The sequence below is a fragment of the Myotis lucifugus genome, unplaced genomic scaffold (genome assembly GCF_000147115.1).
Source record: "Myotis lucifugus unplaced genomic scaffold, Myoluc2.0 scaffold_1602, whole genome shotgun sequence".
Classification (NCBI taxonomy): domain Eukaryota; kingdom Metazoa; phylum Chordata; class Mammalia; order Chiroptera; family Vespertilionidae; genus Myotis; species Myotis lucifugus.
In genome coordinates, this window is record NW_005872650.1 from 25,494 (window position 1) to 53,464 (window position 27,971).

Genomic DNA, 27,971 nt, shown 5'->3' on the forward strand with positions numbered 1-27,971 from the left:
AACGTCACCACCTTACAAGCAGCAACCACCTGCCACACATTCTCCTCTCCTGCTCCCTGACAGCAAGTACTATTGATTCCAGTCCAAAGTCAACCTGTCATCTTGCACCACATTCTCATTTCTGCTCAGGAACCCTTTTCTTTATTTCTTTGACCTCCTGTCCCCATCCTCCCAGTTGCTAGTTCAAATCTTCCTGCTTCATTTTCCTCGGGGATCCTCTCACCGATGTTCAACAAATGCCCCACCTTCTCTTCTATTTATATCCAAGGTTGAAGACTCAAATCTGAAGGTTTTTAACTTTCTTACTTTCTACATACCATTACTAGCATTTTTCACCATAATATTGTTCCTTTGTTAAAGGGGAACCACTTTGATTTTCCTTTTCAGTCTGATTATTCCATCTATGCTCTGGAACTCGGCTTCTTAATCTTATCCCAGATACGGTCCTTTATATTTGCCCCTTTTTCTTGAATTATTAGTCTCTTCTTCTTCACTCTCTGCTTCTTCTCAGCCTGAAACAAATGCTACATTATCAAAATCCTATCCTAAAAGTACTTAACTGCTTTCCTCGGCCTGCTACTTCTGACTCTGCTTTTTATTTCCAGAAGAATTTTCTACTCAGCCTTCATGCACACTATTCCTTTGCTGCTGCTTGTTTGAACTTACTGGCGAGAAACAGAGCAGGAAGGTTAGACAGAGAAGTTAAGAAGAAAGAAAACAGAACTTCAGGTAGATGATATTGTGGAGTGGAAGGCTGAATGGCCTACAAAGAAGAATGAGAAGAGCTGTCCACACAAGTGTGTATGGAGGTGGGGAGGTGGGAGCAAAAAAGTACTGCTCTGGAATTGCCTTTAAAAGTCAGAACAAGTTTCACAGGAACCCACCCTCTGAGCAAAGGGAGCTGGGATAGGAATGAGCCAATGTTCCTTTCCAGCCAGGTGATCCCTTAACCCAGTCAGTTCCTGGGTGTGCTGCTGGGACAGAGTGGGCCCCAGTGCAGCAGGTATAGGGCTGGCTTTGATCCTCCTGCCAGGCACTGCTGGGCAGAGAAATCAGTCAGTTGCTAATGCTATGGGGCCCAGAAATTCTAGATAGAGCTACCAGAGGATAAAGGTATCTTCTGATTGGGTGGTGTGATGCCTCTCACCTCTCCCCACCGGCCCATCCACCCACACTTTCCAACCCAGGTACTTCTGTTTTGACAAAGCACTATTAATTTCCAGGTTTTGTTCTGATTCAAAGTTGTCTACTTTTTTCTCTGTGCCTGTGCCAGATGATGTCATTTTTTTAAATTAATGGAAAATGTTTTTGGTCTTCCACTTATCTGCAAACTTCAGGACCTATCATCAAACTTATATTTTTAAGTAAAAAGAAAGCCAGACCAAGGCTCAAGTATAACTCAAAGAGAAGAGGGTACTTTATTATTTTGTCACACTGAAGCCTTGAGCCAGACAGATCAAGTTTATGTTAGAAAGGATTAAAGAACCAACCTTACAACATGTGGATTTGGGGGCATATGTCACATTGAATATAGGAAAGAGCAGAATATCCCATGATTGGGTATAAGGGAAATATCAGAGGCAAGTATTGTCAATAAAAACCTAAAAGGAAAGGAAACCCATGCCAAAAGAGCCCTTGAGTTTTTCTCAAGCAAAGGAAATGAAGCTCCTCACTCAGATAGACAATACTGCCTGAGTAATACCATCATAAGAGTATTCATCTTTGTGTTCTCACTGTTTTTTATGCTATCATTATTCTAGACAAGGATCATTTCTCTCTGGTTTCCATTGATCCCCCAAATATCACCAACACATAAACACTAACTCGCTTAGGGAACTCCACTGGCAGCAGACCCAGGGAAATTGTGTCATCCATTTAGGATGTCTCACATCCTAGACACACTGGTATCCTGGGCCATTCCTGGCTCCCTTGGAAGCAATGAGCAGACAGTACAGGAAGCTGTCAGGAAATCCAATATCTAAACACAATATGAGATTGTGGCCCCAATCTAATAAGAATAGATTCATTTTGCTTTATTCCTATTCTGTCACCTGCTTTGTGGGAAAAGTAAAACATGATAAATCAGAACATTTTGACCACCTCTGAGTACATATTGATTCATCATTCCCTGAATATTTATGAGAACGTGAGCTCCCAGCCTCTTTATGCCTAGTGTTTTGAACCATGTAAATTTGTGGAGAATGAGTGTTTTAATCATCCCTCTTTTCTATCAAGGTGTTACAACCTTCTTCTGCTGCAGAAACTTGAAAAACTTCCTCAAGTTTAGCTTAAAAGACTCAGTTGCTGAATAATCTGGTGCTAATTTAAATTCACAATTGAATTTGATGGAGATGTAGACATTTGTATAATCTAGATTAAATAACACAGAACCAACACCATGCCAGGAAGTAACTGGGGTAGGAGCATTGGTTAACTTGCCTGTGACTTCCACAGAACCTGGTTTTAATAAAACTTAAGTTTGATTTGTTCAAAATTGCTAAGGAGGCAAAATGATAGAAAATATGAGATTCTAGCCTCTTCCAGTTTAGAAGTTTTTTTTTTTAAATCAAATTTATCCATTAAATTTTAAATGGCTTTTATAGTGTCTCTATGCTCCAACCAGTACATCTATATATTGGATGGCTGTTTACTTTAGATTTTTATGTAAGCCCTAGAAAGATCTTCCCATTAAGCCAATCACTATAGCAGGCTATGATTAATTCACTGTAACATTGATTTTTAAGGATCAGAGAAAAAGCCTCCTTAGTGGAGGGCAGGAGAGCATTAAAGGATTATAGGCTGCATCTGCCAGAGCTGACATATTCACTCATATAATTTATTGTAATTTTTTGTTTTACATGGCCTATCATCTCTATATTTTATGGATATCTTATGCTTCATAACTTAATGGCAGGCCAAGCAGACTGCATAATGTTGAGATCTCTCAAAGTCATTTAGTGATGACCATTAAACTTATCTTGAATCAATGAACTAGAGGCCATATTCATTTGTGTGATCTTTAGCAGTTTACTATTTTATTAATGAGGAAATGCGAGTCCAAAAAAGTTAAATGACTTATCTACATCACTGAATTGGAAAGGCTTTGTCTGGAAAGTCTTCCTTCTCTTAACTCCTCTCCTTTGCATCTTATTTTTATGGACTTTATTGTGGCTTCATTAGCTATACCATGAGCCAGACTCTGGACTGAGTACTTTTATATATGCAGTCCTACTGAATTCTCATAACAACTTTACTGAGGCTCAAAGAAGTTATTTGACCAAGGTCATCAACCGAACATCTAGTGAATCCCAGATTTTAAATTAAAGCTAATTTCAATCCACACCTTAAGTTCCTGATCATGCCCCATACATAACATTGCTTAGAAAGATGACATTGTACTATTCTCTCTCACTTGTCTCATTTCCCCAAGGTCTCTCTTAAGGCAAAAATGTGATTTTCTAAACTATTCCTCTGAGCTCAAATCTTTGTCTGAAAAGCACTCTTTTCGGCCACCTTTTGCTCCATACATCACTGTCTGTGTTAGGGATTCAAAACATAGCTGGAGACTTCAGTTAATGATGGATAGCCCTAACCAGAACACAGATCACTTTTCTCCAGCTCTTTTGAATCTGCCGTTGACACAAAGAGGAAAAAAATTCAAATTGTTTTCATTAAGGAAAGAATTAGGCAATAAATACAAATTAACATTTGGCAAAAGATTATTGTTATTATATTTTGTGTTGATTTAATAGGTCATTTTACAGTAGCTTTATTTTGGTGCCAAGCACTGTATATAGCATCAATCTTCACACCCATCTGTTTTACAGATGATAGGACATAGCATCTCAGAAAGTTTAAGCAACTTCTTTAGGTTACAGAACAAAATGAAAACAACTCTTACGATTTCCTTTTCTTTTTTCATTAGATCTTTGATGAGAGCCTCTCTCAGGCATTGCCAGTAGGGGGAGCTCTATCCCATAAGATACACCTCATTTGCAGATGACTAAAGAGACATTTTTTAAGCCTTTCTCTAAGGAAGAAAGAGTCCTCAACTATCATCCTGCTGCACATTGTTTGACTGGTGGTTTCTGAGGTAGTAGGCTGGGCAATGAAGGGTGAGCCTTGCTCTAGTACAGGTCGACCTGTAAAGAAAGCCTGTGACCTCTCCTGTTACATTAACTGAAGACCACATAGCTGGTATGCTGCACATTACCTGTTTGTCCCTCTCTAGATCCTTTGGGAGGCTAAGCTGTGTGGACTGTGTAAACGAGGTCTCTTGATCTCTGGCTTCAGCAAATGAGTGCAAATAACTATCTGACCTAACTCTCCTTTTTCCCTCTAAGAGAGTGAAGTCAGGATATTTATGTCCCCAGCTCCTTTCCTACCTGAGGGTTTGCCAGTTTGCACTTCTATACTGAGGCCACGTTCCTGTCAGCAAGTCCCTCCCCACAACTACTCTCCTGCTGACCCTCCTCCATTTCCCCTCAGTTCTGGGGAAGAAAATGGCTTCCCCTTGGTGGTAGTCCTTAGAACTATGTCAACCCTTGTTTCCCCTGCACCCGACCACAACTTCATTAAACTCTACCCGATTATCACTTTTGAGTGTGCCTTCTGTTTTCTGCTGGGATAAAATTGGCTTACCATGTCTGGAGTAATGCAGCTCCCAGGGAGCAATAACTTTAGTGAATGCTAAGCCATAGTGACAGCAAAGATTGCATTGTGGCTTTTCTGATATTTTTACTATGTGTCCATATGTAAGAGCCCTGGATTTTATCACATTCATTTTCCTATAGTTATAGCATTATACCCTTTAACTCTCTGGTTATCAGAGAGAAAAATCTTGTCTGATAGACATTGGTAGGCTTAGATTTGTCACCTTAACTTCTATCTTAAGAACTGCTATTGAATTTCAAGTCTTATGTGACAAGATTTCTTTATTTTCTCCAGTTGATTTGAGCACTTGAAAAGTCAGCCAGGAAATGTCTTTAAACTTTATATTCACTTTGTCAAGGTACATATTGTCTGTACTTTTGTCAGGGAACATACTGTCGGCTCTTTTATGAGCTGCTAGTTTTTTTAGTCTTATATCCTTCCCAGGGGACCTAAAGGTCATATTGGTGGGGAATCCAACAGAGGTCCTTGAACTGCTCATACTTATAGAGGTCACCCCTTTCCATGATAATGCTGAAATGGCGTGGGGAGAGGTTCTTTATCTTTATCTCTGAGTCAATCCTACTGCCTGACATGTAGATGGAGCCCAATATTTGTCGAGAAACACGTTGGAATAAAAAATGTCCTATTTTCAGGACTATTTAATTAGTTTATTTCAATGTTGTAAACATTGTGAGATAAGTATGCTATATTGTTGTTCCCCTTGACGGGAAATGGCATTACTTAGTCAAGAGAGTATCACCCAACATATTCATATAGTACCTATGACGTGCCCACTACCATTCTGAGGACTGGGGTTAGAGCAATGAGTAAGGAAACACCATAACATACACTCTGCCCAAAAGCACAGCCCGAGGTAAGGGTCTTTTTACAGGTGCTTTGGAATATTATTCTCTGGAACAGGAATGGGAAATTAAAAAAAATAAAGCAGGGAAAAAGAGAAAGCCAATCCAAAGGTGCATTATTAAGCAGTTTGCACCATGGACAAATGTGTCTGGGTACCCTGGGCACCCTCTGAGGAGCCATGTAAAATACACCTTGGGATCAACCACCTAAACATCAGAAGAGGAAGGAATTATACACCAGCTCCTGCTCCCATGGGTCATGTGTTTTCCTGTGGGCTGTTGACTTCCATGAGCTTCCAGGGTTGTGCATGTGTCAGGATGGATGAGGCCTGTGTCTCTGCCCCAAAGATGCCACCTCGGAAAGTAGGAGGCGTTCGGAGCCTCTGAGGAGAGGTGCTGTCAGGTTGTGCATGTGAATAGTTGGTTGCCTTCATAGCAGCTGGAGTAAAAGGGCATTTTGGGAAGTATAACAGATGACAAATACACAAAGCCCCTGTCCTCACAGGTTTATAATCTAACGGAAGGTGAAAACATACAAATACGAAAATAAGCAACCTAACTTCTCATAGTGATAAGCACCATGAGGGACATAGAGCTCTTGATGTGGCAGTGACCCATGGCAGGGGCTCCCTTAAATGTTTATAGGAGTCAGGAAAGTTCACAAGGAGGAGAGGGTATTTGAATGACCTCACTTATAAAATGAGGGGGGTGATTCTTCAGATGAGAGAATCCAGTTAGGAAACAAGTCTTTGGAAGAGTATTTGAAGCAGAAAATTTGACAAATGCCTCCTGGGGTTTAATGAACAAGGAGCTTCTGAAGGATAGAAAAGATAGAGGAGGCAGAACTATGGTGAATGAGGGAGTGTGGGATTGAGCGGGGAGGAGAGGGAGCCAGGGTCAACCGAGTCATGCGGGGCCTGGCAAAGCTGTGGTGAAATGTTGGGTTCCTCTCAAGCATCTGTAACTTAGCGCCCACATTTCACTCTGCTTCCTTTACTCCTGGTCATGCCAATAGCAACATTTATGATGTTATTCATCTTTATGAGGGAAGAAATGGCCCAAGGTAAAGCCAAATTCTTGAGTTGGTATTTATGTTATACATAACTATGTGGCTTCAAGTTTATCATTTCTCTTCACTGGGCACCAGATTCCTCATTTGTAATAAGCGGGGGGGGGGGGTGAGTCTTCTGAAGTCCCCTAGTTCCATAACTATGGTTAGAGGATGAAACTGATACAAATATTCCCAATTCCAAGGCGGTTCTAACATCCTCAAAAGCTACAAGGCATGATTTTGCTTTAGGATAGAAAACCTTTGAGGATCCTCGCTTGTTTAAGAGGACTCTCCACACAGTATTTTCCTTTGCTCATTTGTTTGCATCATCCTCTGGTTCTCCTAGAAATGGGGCCTTCCCAGCTAGGCATCGGGTAATTAGGGCAGCTTCCCCATGCAGCCAGGGGTTGTGTGCACTGAGGATCGATGAGAGGCTAAAAAGAGAAAGAGAACTGTTTGGAGATGTAAATAGGAGACCTACACTGCTTTTTCTGAGCCAAACTAAAGGGAAAAATAAATACATAGTAAATGGCTAAAGAACCATGAAAGTGAAATGAATTGATATTGAGTTATATAACACCAGTATGAGGTTAATTCAATACCTTCAATACAAAATAGTGTGTCTGGATTTACCCAGAGTTGGTCAGAGTTCCTCCAGGAAATCAAATTGAACAGCGAGCAAGTGAACAAAACACACAAACAGAAGTTTCTTGAGCAAATATATATATATAAATTACTATTATTGCCTCCGTGATATATAGGTACAGGTTAATAGGAATTACATTTTTTATAAGGTATGATTTCTAGACTGGTTCTTATTTGTCCAGATATTAAAGGCAATTTGCATTTTAATTTGAAGAATGGTTGGTTTTAACTATTGATTATGTTAAACTAAATAACTTAATAGTGTAATATAAGACTCAATATAACAAGTAGTATGGGATTCTTTACAACAAGCTCATTAACTTAGGCATGACACCTTTACCTTTCAAAGCCCAGTTTCTTCATCTGGTGGTCTCTATAAGAACCTCAATCACCAAATAAAATGACATAATGTTCATCACAAGGTTTTTATTGAGCCAGAAATGTGAAACAATAATATAAAAAAGATGTTCAGCAATGAGAACTAACTTTCTAACTTACTCATTTTTTCCTCCCCATTACAATCCTTCCTCCCCCAAGAATTTGGTTTAGTTCTCGGTTAACAGGAAAATACTATTAATCACGATATATTTTCTGATAGCATTACTTAATTGAGGTTGTATTGAGCTACACCATCACAAAAAGTAACAAATATCAAAGTGCAAGTTCCCTCTCTCTCTTTCTCCCTCCCTCTCTTTCCTTTTTCTCCCTCTCTCTCCCCTTCTGCTCTCTCTCTCCCCTTCCTCCCTCTCTCCCTCCTTCTGTCTTGCTCTCACACTCAGAACTCTATTTAAAAGAAAAGTTGGAGGGAAAAAGTAGGATGGGGGAAATTACTAGCAAAAGATCAGATCCGATCCTTGGTAAATTTTACCTAGCCTATTGTTTTCACCAAGTATAGAAACACAATATTTCATTGTAAATCTACAGTTGTAAAAATACAATATAGTTAAGAATATTTTTGTAACACAGACAATAGTGTGGTGGAGGCCTGGGGTGGAAGGTGGGGGCAGGCTAGAAAGGGTCAATGGGGAAAAATAAAGGGGACATATGTAATACCTTCAACAATAAAGATTTTTCTTTAAAAAGAATATTTTTGTAGCTATCTACAAAAGGATCCCAGTATGTGATTTAGCTTTATACTATTTTTTTTTAAGGTCTAAGCCCACTGGTTGGGCAATTTTGTCTGTCTCAAGCCTCCAGTAAAGTCTTTATTCAATGATAACAATCAAATCACTGAATTAACCTTTAGCTTCAATACTACCAATTGTTTGGTTCTTACTGTTTTCTCTTCCTGGGGTGGCTTACCTCATGGACTCCACCAGATCCACTTCTAGAATATAAAGGCAAATTTAGAATCCACACTTCACAGGCTCCTGTCCCACTTGATCCCTGGGAGATCTCCTCTTGTCTAAAGGCCTGTCCTACTTCTGCTTTTGATCCTGTGCACTGTGTCACTCGGGATGTTTTCTCCAGCAAAATGGTAAGTGTCTAAAGGATAAGGCATGTTTTTTATCATTTATGTTTTTATCACCCAGAACTATGGATCTTTGTAACCTTCTAAGATTTGGCACTCAAATGTTTTTTTTTATTCGCACAAACATTAAGCATTATGGTTCCTAAACATTTTGGGAGAGAAACCTACCACTGCACATTATGTGTGTGTGTGTGTGTGTGTGTGTGTGTGTGTGTGTGTGTAAGTAAAGAATAAAATGCAAGACAAATCAGTAATGTTTGAGTTAACCTCTGTGAAAACCACAAAAGTAAGTTTGCCTTTTTGCTCAACTTCCTATTTCTGATAATGTCCTTTTCTCATTGAGGGTAAGTGTTTAGATGGAGCATAGAAAAAGTTTGTTCAAAACAACCATTTATGGCTCGCTAGTAGCAGAAATAATGTGTGTCCCTGCTTCTCTTTGTAAATAATTGAATTTGCCTCTGAAGTTCAAGGAGTTCAAGATTTCTTTTTGTGTGTGAAACTGACTGCTTCTGTTTCCTCTTTATATGAGCAGAGTATACGCTAAGACAGAAGAAATGCCATGCAATTGGGATTTGGTGAGCAGCGAGGATAATAGAAGAGATTGACATGACTTCTATAGAAGAGTTATTTTTAAGCTTAGAGAATGCCTATCCCCATGATGAAAGGGCCTTTTGAAAATACTATTGGGATTGAAAGACAATGGAAGCAAAATTCCCATATCTGGGAGAGCAGTGCTGGTCTGCAGGGTGTTGCTGCCACCTGCTGCATGAAAACCGCCATAGAGCAGCTGTCACCTGGGTCTCACAGCTGCAGGACACCAGGTGCATTCAATTAAGATTCTGCGAGTATCTGAATTTCTTTTTCCCTCTCTTAGAGTCTGCGTGGGTCCCAAAGGAAAACTAGTAAATCTGATGACCTCCGGCTGCAGAGGTTTCTAGATATAAGAACCATGAACCAGGCCCTGAATAAATACCCAGAGAGGGCTGATTTGCACAGCAGCCACTGACGAGGTGCTTTGAGTAGCCAAACCCAAAGAGAGGTAAGGATTCCATTAAAAGGGAATAGGTAGCTCAGGAAAATATATGACAATTTCCTTTTTTTAAAAAAATTAAGGTGTTTTATTTTATATTTTTAATCTTTTGTGGAGTTGCTTTACTTTAAAGCAATAAGAAATAGGAGACATCTAGCCCTGGCCAGTGTGGCTCACAGTTGGTTAGAGTTGTTCCCTACAACAAAAGGTTCAATTCCCGATCAGGGCACATACCTAGGTTGAGGGTTTGGTTCCAGTTGGGGTATGTACAAAAGGCAATCAATCAATGTTTCTTGTTCACACAGGTGTTTCTCTCTCTCTCTCTCTCTCTCTCTCTCTCTCTCTCTCTGAAATCAGTAAACATTTTTCTCAGACTAGGATTTTTTTTAAGGAGATATCTAAGTACATTGAGTGGGGAGGGGTATTGTTCTTAGAGAATTCAATAAATTTACATGTTTATTGTTTCCACTTAGGTAAATTCCCCTTAATATGAGAAGTGGAGTGAGGTAACTAAATTTCTTCCCCAGGCTTGCAAAGTGTCCAAATTTAATAGGGACACCAACCTATAGATCAGGATCTCCCCGGTATATCTATTGAACTATTTTTACCTCTATAGTCCATCACTGTCATTTACTGGAATTTCTAGGGGAAATGAGGAAGAGATGAAGGCATAAAGTGCCATGATGTCTCCTCCTTTCAATCAAAGACTCTAAACTCCCCAACTCTCTCTCTGAAATATCCTTGTCATCACCACCTAACCCAACACCTCCAGTAATCTGAGACTTAGTGGGGAGGTTAGGGGTAGGGGTGGGGTAAATGCTTGAAGAGGCCTAAATTAGGAAATAGGTAACTCCATCTTCTGGCCTTTGCAGGAAACATCATTAGCTGATTAGTAAAGAGTAAGTATGACAATCATGGCAGGTATGTGTACAGGGTAGCCTGGACATCCAGGAAGACGGTAGCCCTGTTTCACCATCTGCAAATCTCTTCTCCCAGCTAAAATCTAATCCCCTCAATGACAAGGGTGATGCCTTATGTCTTAGCATCATTCATATTCACCCCAAGTCGCTGAATTGGGGAGATCAGTACGCACTTAATGACATGATGTCATGATACATGATGACATGATACAACCTGGTGAAAATTCTCTCTCCCTGGCCTCCCTCAAAAAAAAATTGTCACCTCGCAAATGAAGTTCCACCTTTGCCTTTGTCTTTAGGTTTTCCGGGTGCTGCCAAAAGGTAGTAGTGAGATTGAGGTCACAGAATACGTCACCCATTGTCCATACAGTTGTATGTTGACACATATATTACTCATTTTTATTCTTTGTTTATTACATTTAACACTGCAGTCTTCCAACTAATGCTTGCCTTCTTAATGTTGGAAGGTGAAGATGGTCTATTTTATCCTAAGCTAGAAAACCATGAAGTCATATCTGTCAGGGGACAGTCATCATGTCCGAGGAGTCACTCCCCTGTTGTCCTATCTTGGTCCTCTGTAAATGGAATTGACTGGGCATATGTAACATGCTTGGTGGCTAGCTGAGGTAGGAACTGCTCTGCCTTTGCATTCTGATTGTTTCAGACTTGCTCTCTATCGTTTTGGGCTGAGACACAAGCTTTTATGCCATCAGCAGAAGAGGCCTCCCACCAGCACTGTCTAACTTCCAGTTCTTCCCACACCAGGGGCAGAAAAGGAGCCCTCACTCCCCCACCCCCAGGAAATGTGGGTCCCCTGCAAGAGGGGAGACAATAAAGTTTGGTTTGATAGTTGATGCTCCCCTCAGTTACTTTTCAGATGTGTTAATGTTTTGTTCTTTCACCCTGGAGCAATTCCGGAAAGCAAATACATTTTAAAATTGAACAGAAAAACTATTATAAAAGGCACGAGGCTCACATTTGTTAAATGACTTTGTGCTCCTGAAAGAAGTGCATGAAAAGCACATTATGAACTGCTCTGCGTGATTTCCTTTGGATTTTAGAAGCAGCTCGACTGACACAGAGATCCTGACGGAGAGAATCTGTGTGTACTGAAAAGCCTTTTAACGAAGGTGATACACAAGGTTTCAGAGAACAATTTCAACTTTGTTCTGTTGAAGGTTATATTGAGCTCTGAACCACATTACTTTCCTGTCTACGTTTCATTTCCTGGGGTCTTGCCAAGTGATAAACAGACACGGGCGTGTGGTAGATTTGGGGTTTTTCAGTGCGAATAGGATGGCTCGAGTTTGTTTAGTTAAAGGCATCAGTTGACTTCTGTGATCATGGTGAAAATGCTGCTGTAAGGCCTTCGGGAGACGATGGAGAAAAAATGGACATACCGTGCTGTCTATTCCATCATCCAGATACATTTTGTCAGGGGTAAGGCTTCCAGTTGTACTTTTCTTGTCAAATCAGCCACTTTAGGGGGCGAGGGAGGCCTCTTGCTCATTGAAGATGCCTGTGACTGCTGCTGAAATTGAGTACAAAGGCAGATCGTTGCGAAGGTTTTCAGTTATGTACTTAAGCAGCAGCTATGGGGGAGCTGTTGGAGTCTACAAAGGATTACTAAGGAACAATAAAACCAAGAAGGGGATGGGTGGTTTGTGCCACTGCTCAGAGACATTTTTTACCCATTTCCTTCCTAAGAGAATCTCTGGAGTAATTGGGAGATTTCGCTTCTTAAAAATGAAATGTTCTCCAAATGGTAGTCAGAACAACTCTGGAATACTAAAAAAATAATTCACAAAGCCATCAATGTTCAGAGATCCTTGCTCAACTTTTTTCTCTCTTTCAACTATTCTTTTTTTCTTCTTTTGGATATAATAAGCATTTCTCCTCCAAATACGAATGTCTTTGGCAGTTGAGCATATGTTGCATTTAATGAGGCATGTGCAGGTAACACACCTGGGAGACATAGCAGGGTCCTTATGACAGTGGGAACCAAAGTCTAATGGGCCTATTTAGAAATGGTAGGAAGAAAGATTAGTTCTGTATCCCACAGCATGAGGGTATTATAGCGATCCTGAGTGTCTTAAGAATTAGCTCTGCTTTTCATATAGAGCTACTAAGATTTTTAAGGAGAATTTTTAAATCAAATGAGACTTTGGAATATAATGCAGTAGATAGGATCAGAAGCATATTATCCGGCAAAGGAGAGCTCACAGGGAGATACATTAAACTATACTAACCTCTGCCTACCCATGCTTTTGCATCCATAAAAGTATAATAATTCCTGTTTGTCAAGTACCTTTGAGAGCCTTGTTTCTTCGCAGTTGCTTGTCATCTTTTTATCTTTTTCCTTTGTTAGCTTCTGTGGTACTTGTTACAATCATATATCATTCCTATAAAAGTATTCCATGTTCATTCTAAAATTGAGGCCTACCTTATTGAAGGTATGTCAAAGATGCAATACTTTAAGTGTCCTGTACTATTTGGTCAGAGAACTGATGGGAGAGAATCTTCTTTTATATCTAGTATTTCAAAGCATTGATTATAGATAATGCTAACCAAATGATTTATCTCTAGTGGAAATTTTACTTGAGGTGTTTTCTGCCCTTCTCCTCCTGTAAACTCCAACTACATGGAGATAAAGGCCCTTTTAATCCATATATATTGAATATCAAATATCCTACCCTTCTCAGCCAATCTGGGGGTCATTTTGGAGGTTATGAGGTTATAGAAAGAGCGCAGATTCTAGGCAGCCCAATTCATATTCTTTTACTGAGGTATGACTTTGAACAAAGAACTTAATCTGCCTGTGCCTCAGTTTACTCTTTGAAAAGGAATGTTAATAATATCACTCTAGTATGTGAGAAGGATTAAATATGACAGTATATGTAAACACCTCTTGTACATATATTTTTTAAAAACTGCTATACAGAGTTTATAGTTGTTTTTGTGGTTTTAGAAAATATCACTTGAGTGTTACATGCAGCTGTTGATGCATAACCAAAAAAGCCAATTGTATTAAAAGTAAGAATAGTTGCCATAATAAGTTTGATGGTGAATTTCAACTTTAAAATGGTCTTGATTTTATTCACCGGTAGCTAGAGATCTTGTTGTTTTTTAGGTTAGACCAACCACCAAAAAGTAAACATTCAGAAGTCAGTAAGTTCCTCTCGTATCCTAAAGTTAATGCCTCTTCGCATGTATTGAGATCCATTCTTCTCTATCTGGGTCATGCATGAGCTCTCTCCAATCCCCGAAGTAGCCAGGGGGAACATTTCCGTGGTGCTCACTCACTTCATTAAAGTCATCCAAGTTTATAACTAAGAGTCACTCCATGTGAATCATGTAAACTGATGTCTTGGTTCTTCCTTTTCAGGAATATGGGAAGGAAAATTCAGCGCAGGAGAAGACATTTATGCTTCACCTGGCTCTGATGTCAATCTGACCTGCCAAACACAGAAGAAAGGCATCTTGGTGCAAACGCAATGGTCCAAGGTCACCGAAAAGGGGGACATCATTGCCATTTATCACCCCCAACATGGCTTCCACTGTGCCAATGGGGTTCCCTGTAAGTCACTGGTGACTTTCACAGAAACTCCTGGGAATGTGTCAACGTGGACGCTGCACTTAAGGAACATGTCCTCCTCACTCAGTGGGAAGTATGAGTGCAGCTTTATTTTTTTCCCACTAGGCAGTCAGACTAAAATCTACAACCTTCTCATTCAGGAAAATGGTAAGCACAAATATGTATAATGTGCCAACTATGGGCCAAGCATGGTACTAAGTATGCAAAGTTGAACAGAAAGCAGTATTGCTTGTAAGAGAGATAGAAACTGATCAAATAATTCTACTAATACATGTAAAATTGCAACAGCGATAAACAATAAGAAATGCAATGGTCTTGTGAGGGAGCATATAATAGCTGTCAGGGAAATTGTCTCTGAGAAAGCAAGTCCAAGCCGAGGTCTAAAGAAAGACTAGGCGTTCACACCATTTCAGAGGTGGGCGGTTAGTGAGTGACCCAGAGAGAGGAAACAGCTTGTGTGAAGGGCTTTGCAGTGTCTGAGGAAATGGGAAATATCAGTGGGACTGTGGTGCAGAGATTAGGGGAGGAAGTGTGAGATATGGTAAGGGCCAGATCATGTAAGACATTGTCAGCCATGTTTGAGGTTTTGATTTTTATCATGGGAAGACATTGACGCATTTTTAGCAAATGATGGTATGACATTTATAGCCTAATTAAATTTGTGTTATGAAAAGATCATCCTGACCTTAGTATAAGAATGAAATGAAGGTGGATAAGAAGGAGATGTTGGAGACAAATTTGGAAACAATCTCAGGAGCTCAGCAGAGACATAGTGTTGTTTGGATTGATATAAAAAGAAAAAGATAAAGATAAATTTTATGCACGGGGAAAAAAGAGACATGACTTGGTAATATAAGACAATTTCAGTATGAGCGAAGGAGAGAGAAAAATTGAGGTTGATATCCAGGTGTCTGGCACACACACCTATATGGCAGTGCCATTTGCCAAGATAGGAGGCAAGGAGGATAGAGCAGGTTTGTGGAGGAATTCACAGAAGTGCTCTGGATATATTTAGTACAGGGTAGCTAAGGGTGCCAACAAGGCTGCTGCACATGTAGTTTTCACACAAACATGCTTTGGACACCTGCTCTGCAGGCAGGAGTCCTCGGCTTACGTTCTAGCTCCTTTCTGGCTAGAAATGAATTTCACCTGGGATCTGTCCTGCCAATTCTCTGAGTCCATCTGGAAAATCACCATAATAATTCCCACCCTAAACTACTTGGTCATAAAATAAATTACTTCTATTTCTACTAATAAGCCAACAAATGAAAAATACACTGAAAATGGAATATTTTTAAATCAAGACAAAATGGCCTAGTAATACAAGAAAAAAAACCCTCCTAAAGGCTATGCTAAGGGGGGCATAGAGCTGCCCATAGCAAGTAGGTATGGATTTATTGCCTCCTCTCCATTTATTATCAAGAAACAAGACCATGGGATTGAAATAGACCACCTAAAGACTAGAACCTTTTCCACCACCACCTTACAATGCTCTAGTCCCATTGCTGTTTGTTTTCCAGAAAAAAAAATGCAATTGAGTTCAACTGGGGACAGGGAGGGGTGGGGTTGAGTGAATAGGAATAAGGAGAACATCATTTGTGCATTGGGGTCGGGCAGGGGTCTCAGATTTTAATGTTGACTCTGTCGTTTACTATATACATCATTTTTGCCGAGTTATTTAAAGTCTCTAAGCTTTTGTTTCCTTATACAACAAGCATAATAGGTACAGTGCCTCCTTCATAGATACCATTATTTTGATGATTAAAAGAGATAATCTATGTGAAGCACTTAGCATGGTTCCTAGCGAAGGTTACAAGTGTGGTAAACGGTAGTTTTCATTAAGTATAATATGTACTGAGTAAATTATTTTTCAATTCTTATGAAAAATGAATCCCCCTCCCTCCTTTTATACTTGCCTAATTTGGAACCCAAGGGTACATTTATTATATATGAGCACAAGTACACATTGACCTTGGCTTAGACATAGGTTTTTCACCTCTGCCTAGATCTGGAAACTATACTATTACATATCTGAGGACTTACTGTTTACTCTTCAAGATTGGCAACATAGATTGATATGCCTCTAGGAAATAGGATGCAGATCCTATATGAAATATGATGTCTTCAACATGAAGTCAGAAATGGAGAAGAGGTAGCATGTTCTCTAAAATGAAGAGTGGTATTGCCTTTAAAGAAAGTGTGTTTCTTAAAATAAAGGGTAACCCAAGGGGCCCAGTTGTAGCTACAAAACAAAACTGCACATCAATAGACAGACAGAGCCAGGTCTGCATCCTGTGTGGTTAGAAAATCCCTAGTCTTCTGATTTAGCGTTGCTGCTGGTCAGCTGGATTGGATGAAAAGCAACGGCCTCAGTGTTAGGAAAATGGTTCTAGTGTTGTGTATTTAGGTAGAAAGGGAGGAAAATAGAAAGAAGGGAAAAAATTCCATGGAGAGACTAAAACTATAAGCCTGGCATAGAGCTAAGGGGTAAACACTTCACTCAGAGAAGGCAGTTGCCATTCAAAAGCCCTGTCAGGCCCCCACACAATGATACATCTTTTCCCCCTTTATTCTTTTGATCTTCTCTCACTTCTCATACTCGTGCCATTTCCCTCTTAAATCCCTGAGAGGTCTTTACATTTGCAAGCTAGTTGGGTGGGCAAAGCACACATGAGTTGCAAACATTTATGATGTACATAAATAGATGCAGCGTTGGTGGTATAGTGGTGAGCATAGCTGCCTTCCATAAATAGATGCAAATTGAAGTGACATATAAGAATCTAAATATGAAAATGCTGAGAGACCAGAGGCAGTGGGGACCTCTTCCTGTTTCCTTTCCGTTGTCATATGGGTTATTCTACTCCCTCCTCTGCTCACACAACAGGGCGTGCTAACTCCTATCCCCTGTTCCTTGAGGGCTTAGCTGAGAAGGGATGTTTTTCTCTTTTCACAATATTTTGTTCCTTTGTGCTAGTCAGCGCTCTGAGGCTGTGGATGAGGATAGAAATATATTAAATAGGTGTTTGCTTCTTTTTAAAAAATATATTTGTATTGATTTCAGAGAGGAAGGAAAAAGGAGAGAGATAGAAACATCAATGATGAGAGAGAATCATTGATCAGCTGGTTCCTGCACACCCCCTACCGGGGATCAATCCCACAACTGGAAATCAAACCATCATTTCCTAGTTCATAGGTCGACGCTCAACCACGAGCCATGGCAGCTGGGCTGGTGTTTGCTTCTTACTCATTTTTACTCAACAGGGTTTCCTCTTAGGTTAGGAGCTTTCAACTTATTGATGTTGTAAGACTGTAAGATGTTGATGCATTTTAAAATTTGTAGTTATTAGGATTCATTAAAAGGGTATAATGTGACTTTAATTTCGCAGATTACAACAAAAGCCTTAGAGGACTTGTACCTTTAGTCACCGTGCTGTATATTAGCTCCCTAGAACTTAGTTATCTTATAACTGGAAGTTTGTACTTTTTTATCACCTTTACCCATTTTTCCAATCCTCCACCTCCACCTTTGGCAAGCACTAATCTATTCTCTGTATCTCTGATTTCAGTTTTATTTTTTAGATTCCACATATAGGTAAAATCATGCAGTACTTGCCTTTCTCTGTCTTATTTATTTCACTTAGCATAATGCTGTCAAGGTCCATCCATCCTATCCCAAATAGCAGGATTTCCTTTTCATGGCTGAATAACATTTCATTTCATATTAGAACATTTTCTTTAGCCATTTATCCATTGATGGGCACTTATGTTGTTTCCACATGTTTGGCTATTATAAATAATGCTGCAATTAACATATGAATGCAGATATTTATTGAGACAGTAATTTCATTTCATTTAGGTATATATCCAGAAGTGGGATTGCTGGATCACATGGTAGTTCTATGTTTAATTTTTTGAGGAATTTCCATACAGTTTTCTACAGTGGCTGTACCAGTTTACATTCTCATCAGCAGTGTATAAGGCTTACCTTTTCTCCACATTCTCACCAACACTTGTTATCTCTTGTCTTTTTGATAATAGCCATTCTAACAATTGTGAAGTGACATCTTATTGTGGTTTTGATTTGTGTTTCCCTGATGAATAGCGATGTTGAGCACCTTTTCATGTACCTGTTGGACATGTGTATGTCTTCTTTGGAAAACTGTGAATTCAATTCCTTTGCCCATTTTTAAGTCAGATTGTTTGTTTTTGTTATTGCGTTGTATGAGTTCTTTATAATTTTGGATGGTAACCTTTTATTAGATATACTAGAGGCCTGGTGCATGGAATTCGTTTGCAGAGGGGTATGGGGGGAGGTCCCTCAGCCCAGCCTGCACCCTCTCACAATCTGGGACATCCCTCTTGCAATCCGGGATCGCTGGCTTCTAACCGCTCGCCTGCCTGCCTGCCTGATCACCCCTATCCACTTGCCTGCCTGCCTGATTGCCACTAACCACTCTACCTGCCTGCCTGATTGTCCCTAACTGCCTCTGCCTGCCTGATTGCCCCTAACCACTTCTGTCTACCTGCCTGATCACCCCTAACCACTCCCCCTGCCTGCTTGATCACCTCTAACCACTTTCCTGCCTGCCTGATTGCTGCCAACCACTCTACCTACCTTCCTAATTGTCCCTAACCACCTCTGCCTGCCTGATTGCCCCTAACCACTTCTGCCTATCTGCCTGATTGCCCCTAACCACTTCTGCCTACCTGACTGATCACCCCTAACAACTCCCCCTGCCTGCCTGACCACCTCTAACCACTTGCCTGCCTGCCTGATTGCTGCTAACCACTCCCTATGCCTGCCTTATCTGCCCTAACCACTTGCCTGCCTGCCTGATTGCCCCTAACCACTCACCTGCCTGCCTGATTGCCCCTAACCATCTCTGCCTTGGCCTCTGCCATGGCAGCTTCATCCAGAAGGACATCTGGAATGACGTCCGGAAGGTCGTTTGTCTGTCTGGTCTAATGAGCACAGTGGTCGGCAAACTGCGGCTCAGCAAACCGCAACTCGCGAGCCACATGCGGCTCTTTGGCCCCTTGAGTGTGGCTCTTCCACAAAATACTGGCTCTTCCACAAAATACCGACTTCTGCGCATGGGCCACGAAGTTTCATTCGCACTATACATGCACACCCACACGTGGTATTTTGTGGAAGAGCCACACTCAAGGGGCCAAAGAGCCACATGTGGCTCACGAGCTGCGGTTTGCCGACCACAGAATTAGCATATTACACTTTTATTATTATAGATGATTTGCAAATATTTTCTCCCATTCAGTAGGTTGCCTTTTCATTTGATGATTCCCTCTGATGTACAAAAGTTTTTAGTTTGTTGTAGTTCCACTTACTGATTTTTCCTTTTGACTTTCATTTTACTGTTAAATCAAAAAAAAATTCAAGTTTTTAATCCATCTTGAGTTGAATTTTGTGAATGGTGTAAGGTAGAGGTTCAGTTTTATTCTTTTGCATGTGGCTGTTCAGTTTTTTCAGCACCATTTATAAAAGAGATTGTCTTTTTCCCACTGAATACCCTTGATTCCTTTGTAATAAATTAGTTGATCATATATGTGTAGTTTCTTTCTGGCCTCTCTATTCTGTCGCACTGATCTATATATGTTTTTATAGCATATGTTGTTCTTGAACTTAAATGCTGGCTCTTCTTAAATTGTATTAACTCTTCATCTAACAAATATTTTTAACAAATATATTACAGTGCTAGGCTTGAGGGATACAGCGGTATGCATTAGACATGACTCTGCCCTCAGGAATCAGGAAGTCCAATGAGAGGAGACAGACATTAATCAAATAATAAAACAAATATCAAATTGCAATAGTGAGAAGTGCTCTTCAGTAAGAAAGCAGACAGTGTTAGAAGAGGGCATAACAGAAAAATCAAGAAAGGTTTCCTGCAGAAGTGACACTTGATCAGGCATTAACCAGGTAATGGTGGGGAATATAGCTTTACAGATAACAGAGTTTCAAAGACTCTGTGGTAGGAGGAAGATATGGCAACTGTGGGGAATTTTAAAAGGTATTATTTTTTAAAGGAGCAGGTTTGAAAGGAAAGCAGTTGAAGACAAGGCTAGAGAGATTTATTAGTCTGGTTAAGTTTTGTTTTTATCCTAAAAACTGTGGAAACTAATTAAAAGGTGGTTTGTTTTTATTTTTATTGTTTTGTCTTGCATGTCAAAGAGATTATTGTGGCCAACATTTAGAGAATGAATTGGAGAAGGGCTGAGAGGATAGTTAGTGTAGGCCAGTTTGAAGGCAATGGCAGAAATCTAGGTGAGTGCCCTTGGCCGGAATCGAACCTGGGACCCTTCAGTCCGCAGGCTGATGCTCTATCCACTGAGCCAAGCCAGCCAGGGCATGTTTTTATTTTTATTGTTTTAGAGATTATTGTGGCCAACATTTAGAGAATGAATTAGAGAAGGGCTGAGAGGATAGTTAGTGTAGCCAGTTAGAAGGCAATGGCAGAAATCTAGGTGAGAGATACCAGTAAAACTGAGAAAAGTGGCAGTAGGTGGAGAAGAATGCTCAGATTAAAAATATGTAGGAGAATCAACCTACAGAATTTGGTGGCAGGTTGCTTATGTGGAGTGAGGAATAAAAAGCAGTCAAGGATGATGCTTTGGTTTCAAATATGTAGAACAGGAAAAAATGAGAAATTACTCATTGTGTTAGAAAACAGATTGCGTACGGATTCTTTTGAGTTTGACTTCATCCATGTTGAGTTAGACATGAAGTTGAAACATACAGAAGATGTCAGGCAAACAACTGGATATACAATTCCTGATCTAGATAAAAATTTAAACAGAAGATATAAGCTGGTGAGCCACCTGAGTGTGGGTGCTAACTAAAGTTCTGGAAGTGAAAGAAATCATATAGAGGTAGAAAATCAACTAAGAAAAACAATGTGGCCCTTCAACAGAGTCTATGGTGATGGATGGTGAAAAGCAAATGTTCAAATTGAATAGAACAGTAACTAAAGAGTCAGGAGTAAAATTGGGAGAGTTACATTATAAAAACCTAGAATAATAATAGTATTTAATAAAGGAAGTAGCCACTGATTCTGATGTTTCTGAGAGGACAAAATGATTATTGTACTGTATTTATAAACAAAATTTATTGATCACAAGAGCTGTTTTGTGGCATTATTAGAGTTGTAAGTCAGAGTGAAGGGAGAAGAGGTATGAATAGAAGTCAAAGAAGTTAAAACAAGCCCACACTTGTATGCATGCATATAAGCATAACCCAATGGACACAGACAACAGGGTGGTGAGGGCATGAGTGGGGGGTTGGGGGAGTAATGGGGGGATAAGGACACATATGTAATACCTTAATCAACAAAATTTTTAAAAAAGAAGTGAAAACAGCAAATATTGACACAACTAAGAAATGTGTTAGTAGTAATACAAAGGGTAGGGGAACTTAAATGAGGATTTTCATTCATGTGGTCATGGTGATGGTGGTGGCAGTGATGGTTTTATTTAATGAAAGACATTGACTGTTGTCTCAAAGCCAATAAGCAAGATGCAATTGAGAGAAGTTAAATATACAATTAAAAAGGTAAAATAAATAAATTAAAGTTTCTGAGAAGATGGAGTCATTGAGATCCATAACATTAGTAGTAGGACTATCTTGAAATGGAAAAAAGAACTTTTTTTTATTATACCAGGAGAGAAGGAAACAAGGATGAGTATATATGATAAGGTATGTGCCATCTTGTAATCTTTTCTCTAAAATGAAGAAGATTATCTTCAGGCAAATAAGGAGGCTTCAGAAAAAGGTATTTGGAGAGGTTTGAAATACCTTCTATAGATAGAAGGAAAATGAGTTCACTAGGTACTAGTAGATGTATTGGATATTTGATCAGTGTTGAGCATTCATTTGACTGTGGTATGAAAGTGCAGTAAAAACAATTTTCACTGTGGCTTTCTCCAGCGCTGCTTGGCTGTTTGGGTCTGTGCATTAAAAAGTAAACAGTTTGGGTCTACCACAGTCCAATTCTCTTTAAACAGATGAAAAAAAAAAGGCAAGGGATTTGGGATATTAGAAAGAATATTATTGAAATGATAGAAACTATGGAAGTTTAGCTTGATAATGAGGGAAGAAAAGAAAGAAGACAGGTGATGGATTGAGGGAAAGTAGAGATATCAACTCATTAAAAAATCCAATAAGGTCAGAGAACAGTTGAGATGAGACTAGTTGCACAGGAAGAAGATGTGTTTGTAGGTTTGAATTAGTGATTTTGTAGGTGGAGCAATAGTGCCTGGTGATAGGTCTGAGATTTGACTGTGAGAGTACGTGGCTGAAATGGAGTGGAGACAGTTGATGGAGGTGACAGTGGAAAGAACTGAGAGGCCAGGTATTGAATAAGTCATCTACATGGTTACTGAAATTACCCAGGATTATATCAGGGAATAATGGATGATGAAAAGTTAGAGCAGGAGTCAGCAAACTTTCTCTGAAGGTCTAGATAGTAACTATTTTAGGCTTTGTGGTCCATACAGTCTCTGTTACAACTACTCAACTCCACCTTTGTAGCATGAGAGCACCTCTATACAATATGTATGTTATAATAGAACCTTATTTACAAAACTAGAGGCTTGGTGCACGAAATTCATGCATGGGTAGGGTCCCTAGGCCTGGCTGGCAATCAGGGCTGATTAGGGCCTTCTGGCTGCTGGCCAGGGCCTCCTTTCCCCAGCTGCTGGCTGCCAGCTGGGGCCTTCCTTCATTCCGCGCTACCCCCTGGTGGTCAGCGCACATCATAGCAAGCAATCGAACTCCTGGTCTCCGGTCCAATTCTGGTGGGGACAATTTGCATATTACGCTTTTATATATATAGATCAGGCAGCAAGCCAAATTGGGCCCACAGGCCACAGTTTTACAACCATTGGGTAATAGGAATGAATTGGGGGGTGGAGGAGAGAGATTCTTTATTTTTTCTCAAGTGTGTTACATATAGCTGCTAGTATCCGAGATGATTTCAGGTGATGCATGAAAAAACTTAAAAATTCCTAATTGTGGAAAATTTCAAACATATACAAAATTATATAGATTAGTATCATGAAGATAGCTGGAACTTATGAGAGATGAAACTATAACAAAATTCTAAACATATAATGTCAACAATTATCAACTCATAGGCAATCTTATTTTCCTTAAACTCTTATCAACTGCCCCCTCACAAAATACTTTGAAGAAAATCAAGATACCCTATTCATTTTACGATAAATCTTTAAAAGATAAAGATGTTGAAAAAATATGTAGCCATAATACCACTATCAGAATTAAAAAACAACAACAACAACAAAACTAGTAAGTCCCTTTGTCATCAAATATCTAGTTGGCCTCATAATCTTTATTTTTACATTTGGTTTAAATTAGGATTCAAATAATCTCCATGTGTTGTGATTATTTAATAAATCTCTTTCACCTGAAGGCTATTTTACATTGTTTATTTTTCTTTTGTGACGTATTTGTTGAGTAAATTTGATTATCTGTAGCCTGATTATCCCCATATCTATATGTTCCTCTGTCACCTTTTGGTTAAATACAGAGATTTGATCACATTAAGGTTTTTGTTTTTATGTTTTGTTTTTTGGCAAGAGTACATCATAGATGATGTTATAGAATTACATCAGAAGCACATAATATCTGGCCATGTAATATAAGCAGCCACTAATGAATATTACCTAGATCCATTAATTTATTATGGATTGCCAAACAGATGTTCTAAATCTACCATTCCTTCATTTATTAGCTGATGCATTCTTATAAAGAAAACTTTCTCTTATCCACCAATTACTTACATGATATACAGTTTGTCTAAGGAAAGCAGAACAGATACTTACTTGGTCCTTTCCTGTATTTACCAGATGTAAAAGTAAATTGGTTCACTAGCACTCTTAAGTGACAGTAATTATTTTGTGTTAAGTGTCATGAATTTACATAATTTAAACCCATTATGAGTTTTGATTCATATGGTTACTATCTTTATTATGCTGAAAATGCCCCATATATGAAAGCTATTAACTGTTGCATATAAGTTGCAAATATTTGCCCAGTTTGTCGTCTCTCCTTGCTTTCTATGATAATGTTTCCAGTGCAGAATAACTTTTTTTTTTATGAAATAAAATATTTCACTCTTTTTTCATGTTGGTCCTGATTCTGAATCACAGGAAAAGTTTTCCCCATTTCCAGATTATATAGAAATGCAGTCATTATTTCTACCACTTCCATGGTGTTTTTATTAACATTTAAATTTGTTAGGTTTCAATTGTAAAAAAAGTACCTAAATTTATATACATCCTTAATGTGTCTTTTTCTATATTTGCTACTTTTTTCTTTTCTGTGATTCACTTTATAAATTCTCTATTCCATCTCATGAATCCATCTTTTGTAATGTACAATAGATTTTCAATCCCATCAAGTTGCTTCTCAATTTCTGATATTATATTTTTAGGTTATTGTTTTTGATAGATTTTTAATTCTTTGATGACAACCTCACAATCTGGACAAAATTTACAAAAATGTAATACTTATGTATTTGGGTAATGTACATTAAAATATAAATAATATATAAGGTGGATTTTATGGACTTCACAAATATTAGTGCCTAGATAATTGTCTGTTTAAAATAAATGTATTTAAGTAAAACAATTACAATATTTTCAAGAATAAAATTAAATAGTAATAATGATGGTATGCAAATATGGCAAAAAATATTGTGATGGTGGTATACAAAGAACTTTATTTGGAAATACTGTTATAGCTAAATGTCTTTAACTATAGAGGGAAGGTGTGCTTTTTTTTAAGTTATGGGGTTGGAGTAATACTTGAAAGTAGCAATGGAGAGCAAGGAAGGTGCTGACACAACTCCTGATCTTGAGGAAATAAGGGTACAAGAAAATAAGCAGCTATTATTTGAAAATGATGCAGGGAAGATGTTCCCTGATGGGAAGGCCTGGTTTCAATTAAGCATAGAAGGAGGAGAGAGTAGAAAGAATAGCTGGGACTTATGAGAGATTAAACTATAACAAAGTTCTAAAAGCTACGGAGATATACCCTCCTCAAACTGAGAAATATTCCACTCTAAATATATATACTGTTGATAATAATGAGAATATTAATCCATGATTCATTAATCATACTCATGGTAATTATTCTTAAGTAGCTGAATGGTCAGAAAAGCTATTAGTATAGGATGATCTTTTCTATATAGAGTGTAATAGTTTAAATAAAGTAAGAATCCAAACTACAAGAACATAATCATTCAATAATTGGAAGTGACTAAACAAATGACGATGGGTATAGATGATGGAATGACATAAAGCCTCTAAAAATGTTAACCACAAATTGTTTAAGAATCATGCAAAACATTTTTAAGTAAAATTCATAGGTAACATTTTTTGGTTAATAGGATTGCAAAGTATGAGAAACACATGCACACAAACAAGATTTGTATATATATAAAAATAAGGTTTTTAAGATATTAGGATGCTAAAGTTGTTTTTATTATATACCAGAGGCCTGGTGCACAAATTCATGCACCGGTGGGGTCCGGCTGGTAGGGGGGCTGATGGGGAGGGGGTGGCCGGAGGGAGGGGCCACAGGCGGATAGTGGCACAGCCTGGCCCCCTGGTCAAACTCCAAGTCGAACTCCCGGTCAAGGAGACAATTTGAATATTAACCTTTTAGTATATAGGATTATTATTTGATGTTTTAGTTTAATAAAAAATGGATGTGTGTGTGTGTGTGTGTGTGTATAAAACTTTTCACACAAAAAGTCTATAGACAGCTATTTATCTCATATCACTTTAAAAATGAAACCAATGTGTTAATGATGTCTCCCTAGATTTTCCTTATATATTTTTCTGTATCATTTTTTACTTGAAGGAATTTATAAGCTCTATAAAGACAATTATAAAAACAGGAAAAAAATCCGTGGTTGACAGAAGTTTGGTGGGATGGAGGGATGACTAGATGGAGCATAGACCATTCTCAGGGCAGTGAAATTGTTCCGTATGATACCACAATGGTGAACACGTCATTATACATGTGTCAAAACCCATAGACTGCACAACACCAAGAGTGAACCCTAATGTAAATAAACTATGCAGTTTAGGTAATAAAGATGAATCGGGGTAGGTTCATGATTGTAACAAATATACCGCTGTGATTAGGGATGTTAATAGTGGGGGAGGTTGTGCAAGCATGGGACCAAGGAGAATATGGGAACTCTCTGTACTTTCCACTCATTTTGCTGTTTTAGGTTCACAGACATAAAAATATTAAGTCTATTAAAATTTAAAAGGGCAATTATAGGCTAAGATTTAATGTTTTACATTCTTTCTGATTAAGGAAATGTGATCTGAAGACTAAAGCACGAATTTAGGGATAAATCAGAGGAACATGTCAAATTGTGAACTTAATTCTTTTAGGAAAGAGTCCCTATAATTTTTCAGTGGTGATTTTTCTTAGTGACTTTGTTTTGCCATTTACACAGTAAGGACTCTAATGGGATTTCTCCTCTTTACTTCATAGGTATACCCTGAGGATGGATGAATCTTTATGCTAAAACGGTTCTCGTTTCTTTGATAAAAGGCACTTTATAAACCAATCACAGATCCATGTCTTTTCCACCTTATGTTTTGTTACAGTTACACAGGAAGAATGGAGAAGCCACAATACAATAGAAATAGAGATAAATCAGACTCTGAAAATACCATGCCTTCAAAATATCTCCTCGGGAATTTCATCTGAGTTCACCTTTGCATGGTTGGTGGTAAGTGCTGCCCTTTTCAGTGAATACCTGCAATGATCTTTAAATATTAATGAAATAAATGTGAATAGCAAATAATAATAGGGAAGGAAGCACATACTGGATGAGGGACAGGTATTATGGGTCAGGTTGGGAATGGTTGTGGGGAGACACTCAGCAAGTCTCTGAGTCTATGCATGCACTGATTTAGAAATTAGTTTCTAAAGGTTAGTTTCTATTTCAAGCTATATGCCAAGCCCCCATTACAGAAAAGCGTGTGTTGGTGCTCTGAAGAAAAGCCATCTCCAGTAGAAGCCCCTACTCACAAATGTTTGTTTTACCAACAACGTATGCCTAGGGATAGACTCCCTTTTCTCAGAATGCTTGCCATCACATCCTGGGAAATACACAACATTGCTTTATGTGGGGAAACACAAAATCTAATGCTTATAAAATACTAGGGGCCCAGTGCATGAATTTGTGCACCTTGAAAGGATCTGTGGGCCACGAGGCTGCGGTGGGCACAGGGCGGGTCTCAGCCCATCCACCGCACCCCTGCCCGGCCCTTCCTTCCATGGCCACTGGTCCCCTGTCTGCCAGCAGCCCCGCTCCCACTGCTGCTGCTCCCACAGGCTGATGGCGCCGGCCCCACTTGCACCGCTGACAGCACGGAGAGATTGGGGCTGGTGCTATCAGCAGGTGCGAGTGATAGCTGCTGCCCCATCACCCCTCAGGAGCAAGGGGAGGTGAAGAAGCCCTCAGGGGTGATTGCGGCCGGCAGCCACCACTTGCACCCGCTGAGGGTGCCGATCGATCGGACCCGCGCCAGGCAAAGAATTTTCAGTAACCACCAGAGGCTCGCCCAGATAACAGCGACCAGCACCCCGCCTTGGTCTGGCGCCCCTGCTTACCTGCTCCACCATCCCACTGCAGCTGACATCTGCCATGTTCCATGCTCTGCTGCCAACGCCTGCCA

At 39.3% G+C, this 27,971-nt stretch overlaps 1 protein-coding gene across 1 annotated transcript; it reads left to right on the plus strand.

Annotated features, from left to right (window-relative positions):
• Positions 1 to 12,012: 12,012 nt before the first annotated feature.
• Positions 12,013 to 27,019, plus strand: LOC106695547 (T-cell surface protein tactile-like; the record flags this gene model as incomplete). Its single annotated transcript, XM_014449981.2, has 3 exons — positions 12,013 to 12,073; positions 14,019 to 14,375; positions 26,895 to 27,019. Coding segments are annotated over exons 1-3 (543 nt in total), but the record flags the coding sequence as incomplete, so codon positions are not given.
• Between the last annotated feature and the right edge of the window lie 952 nt (positions 27,020 to 27,971).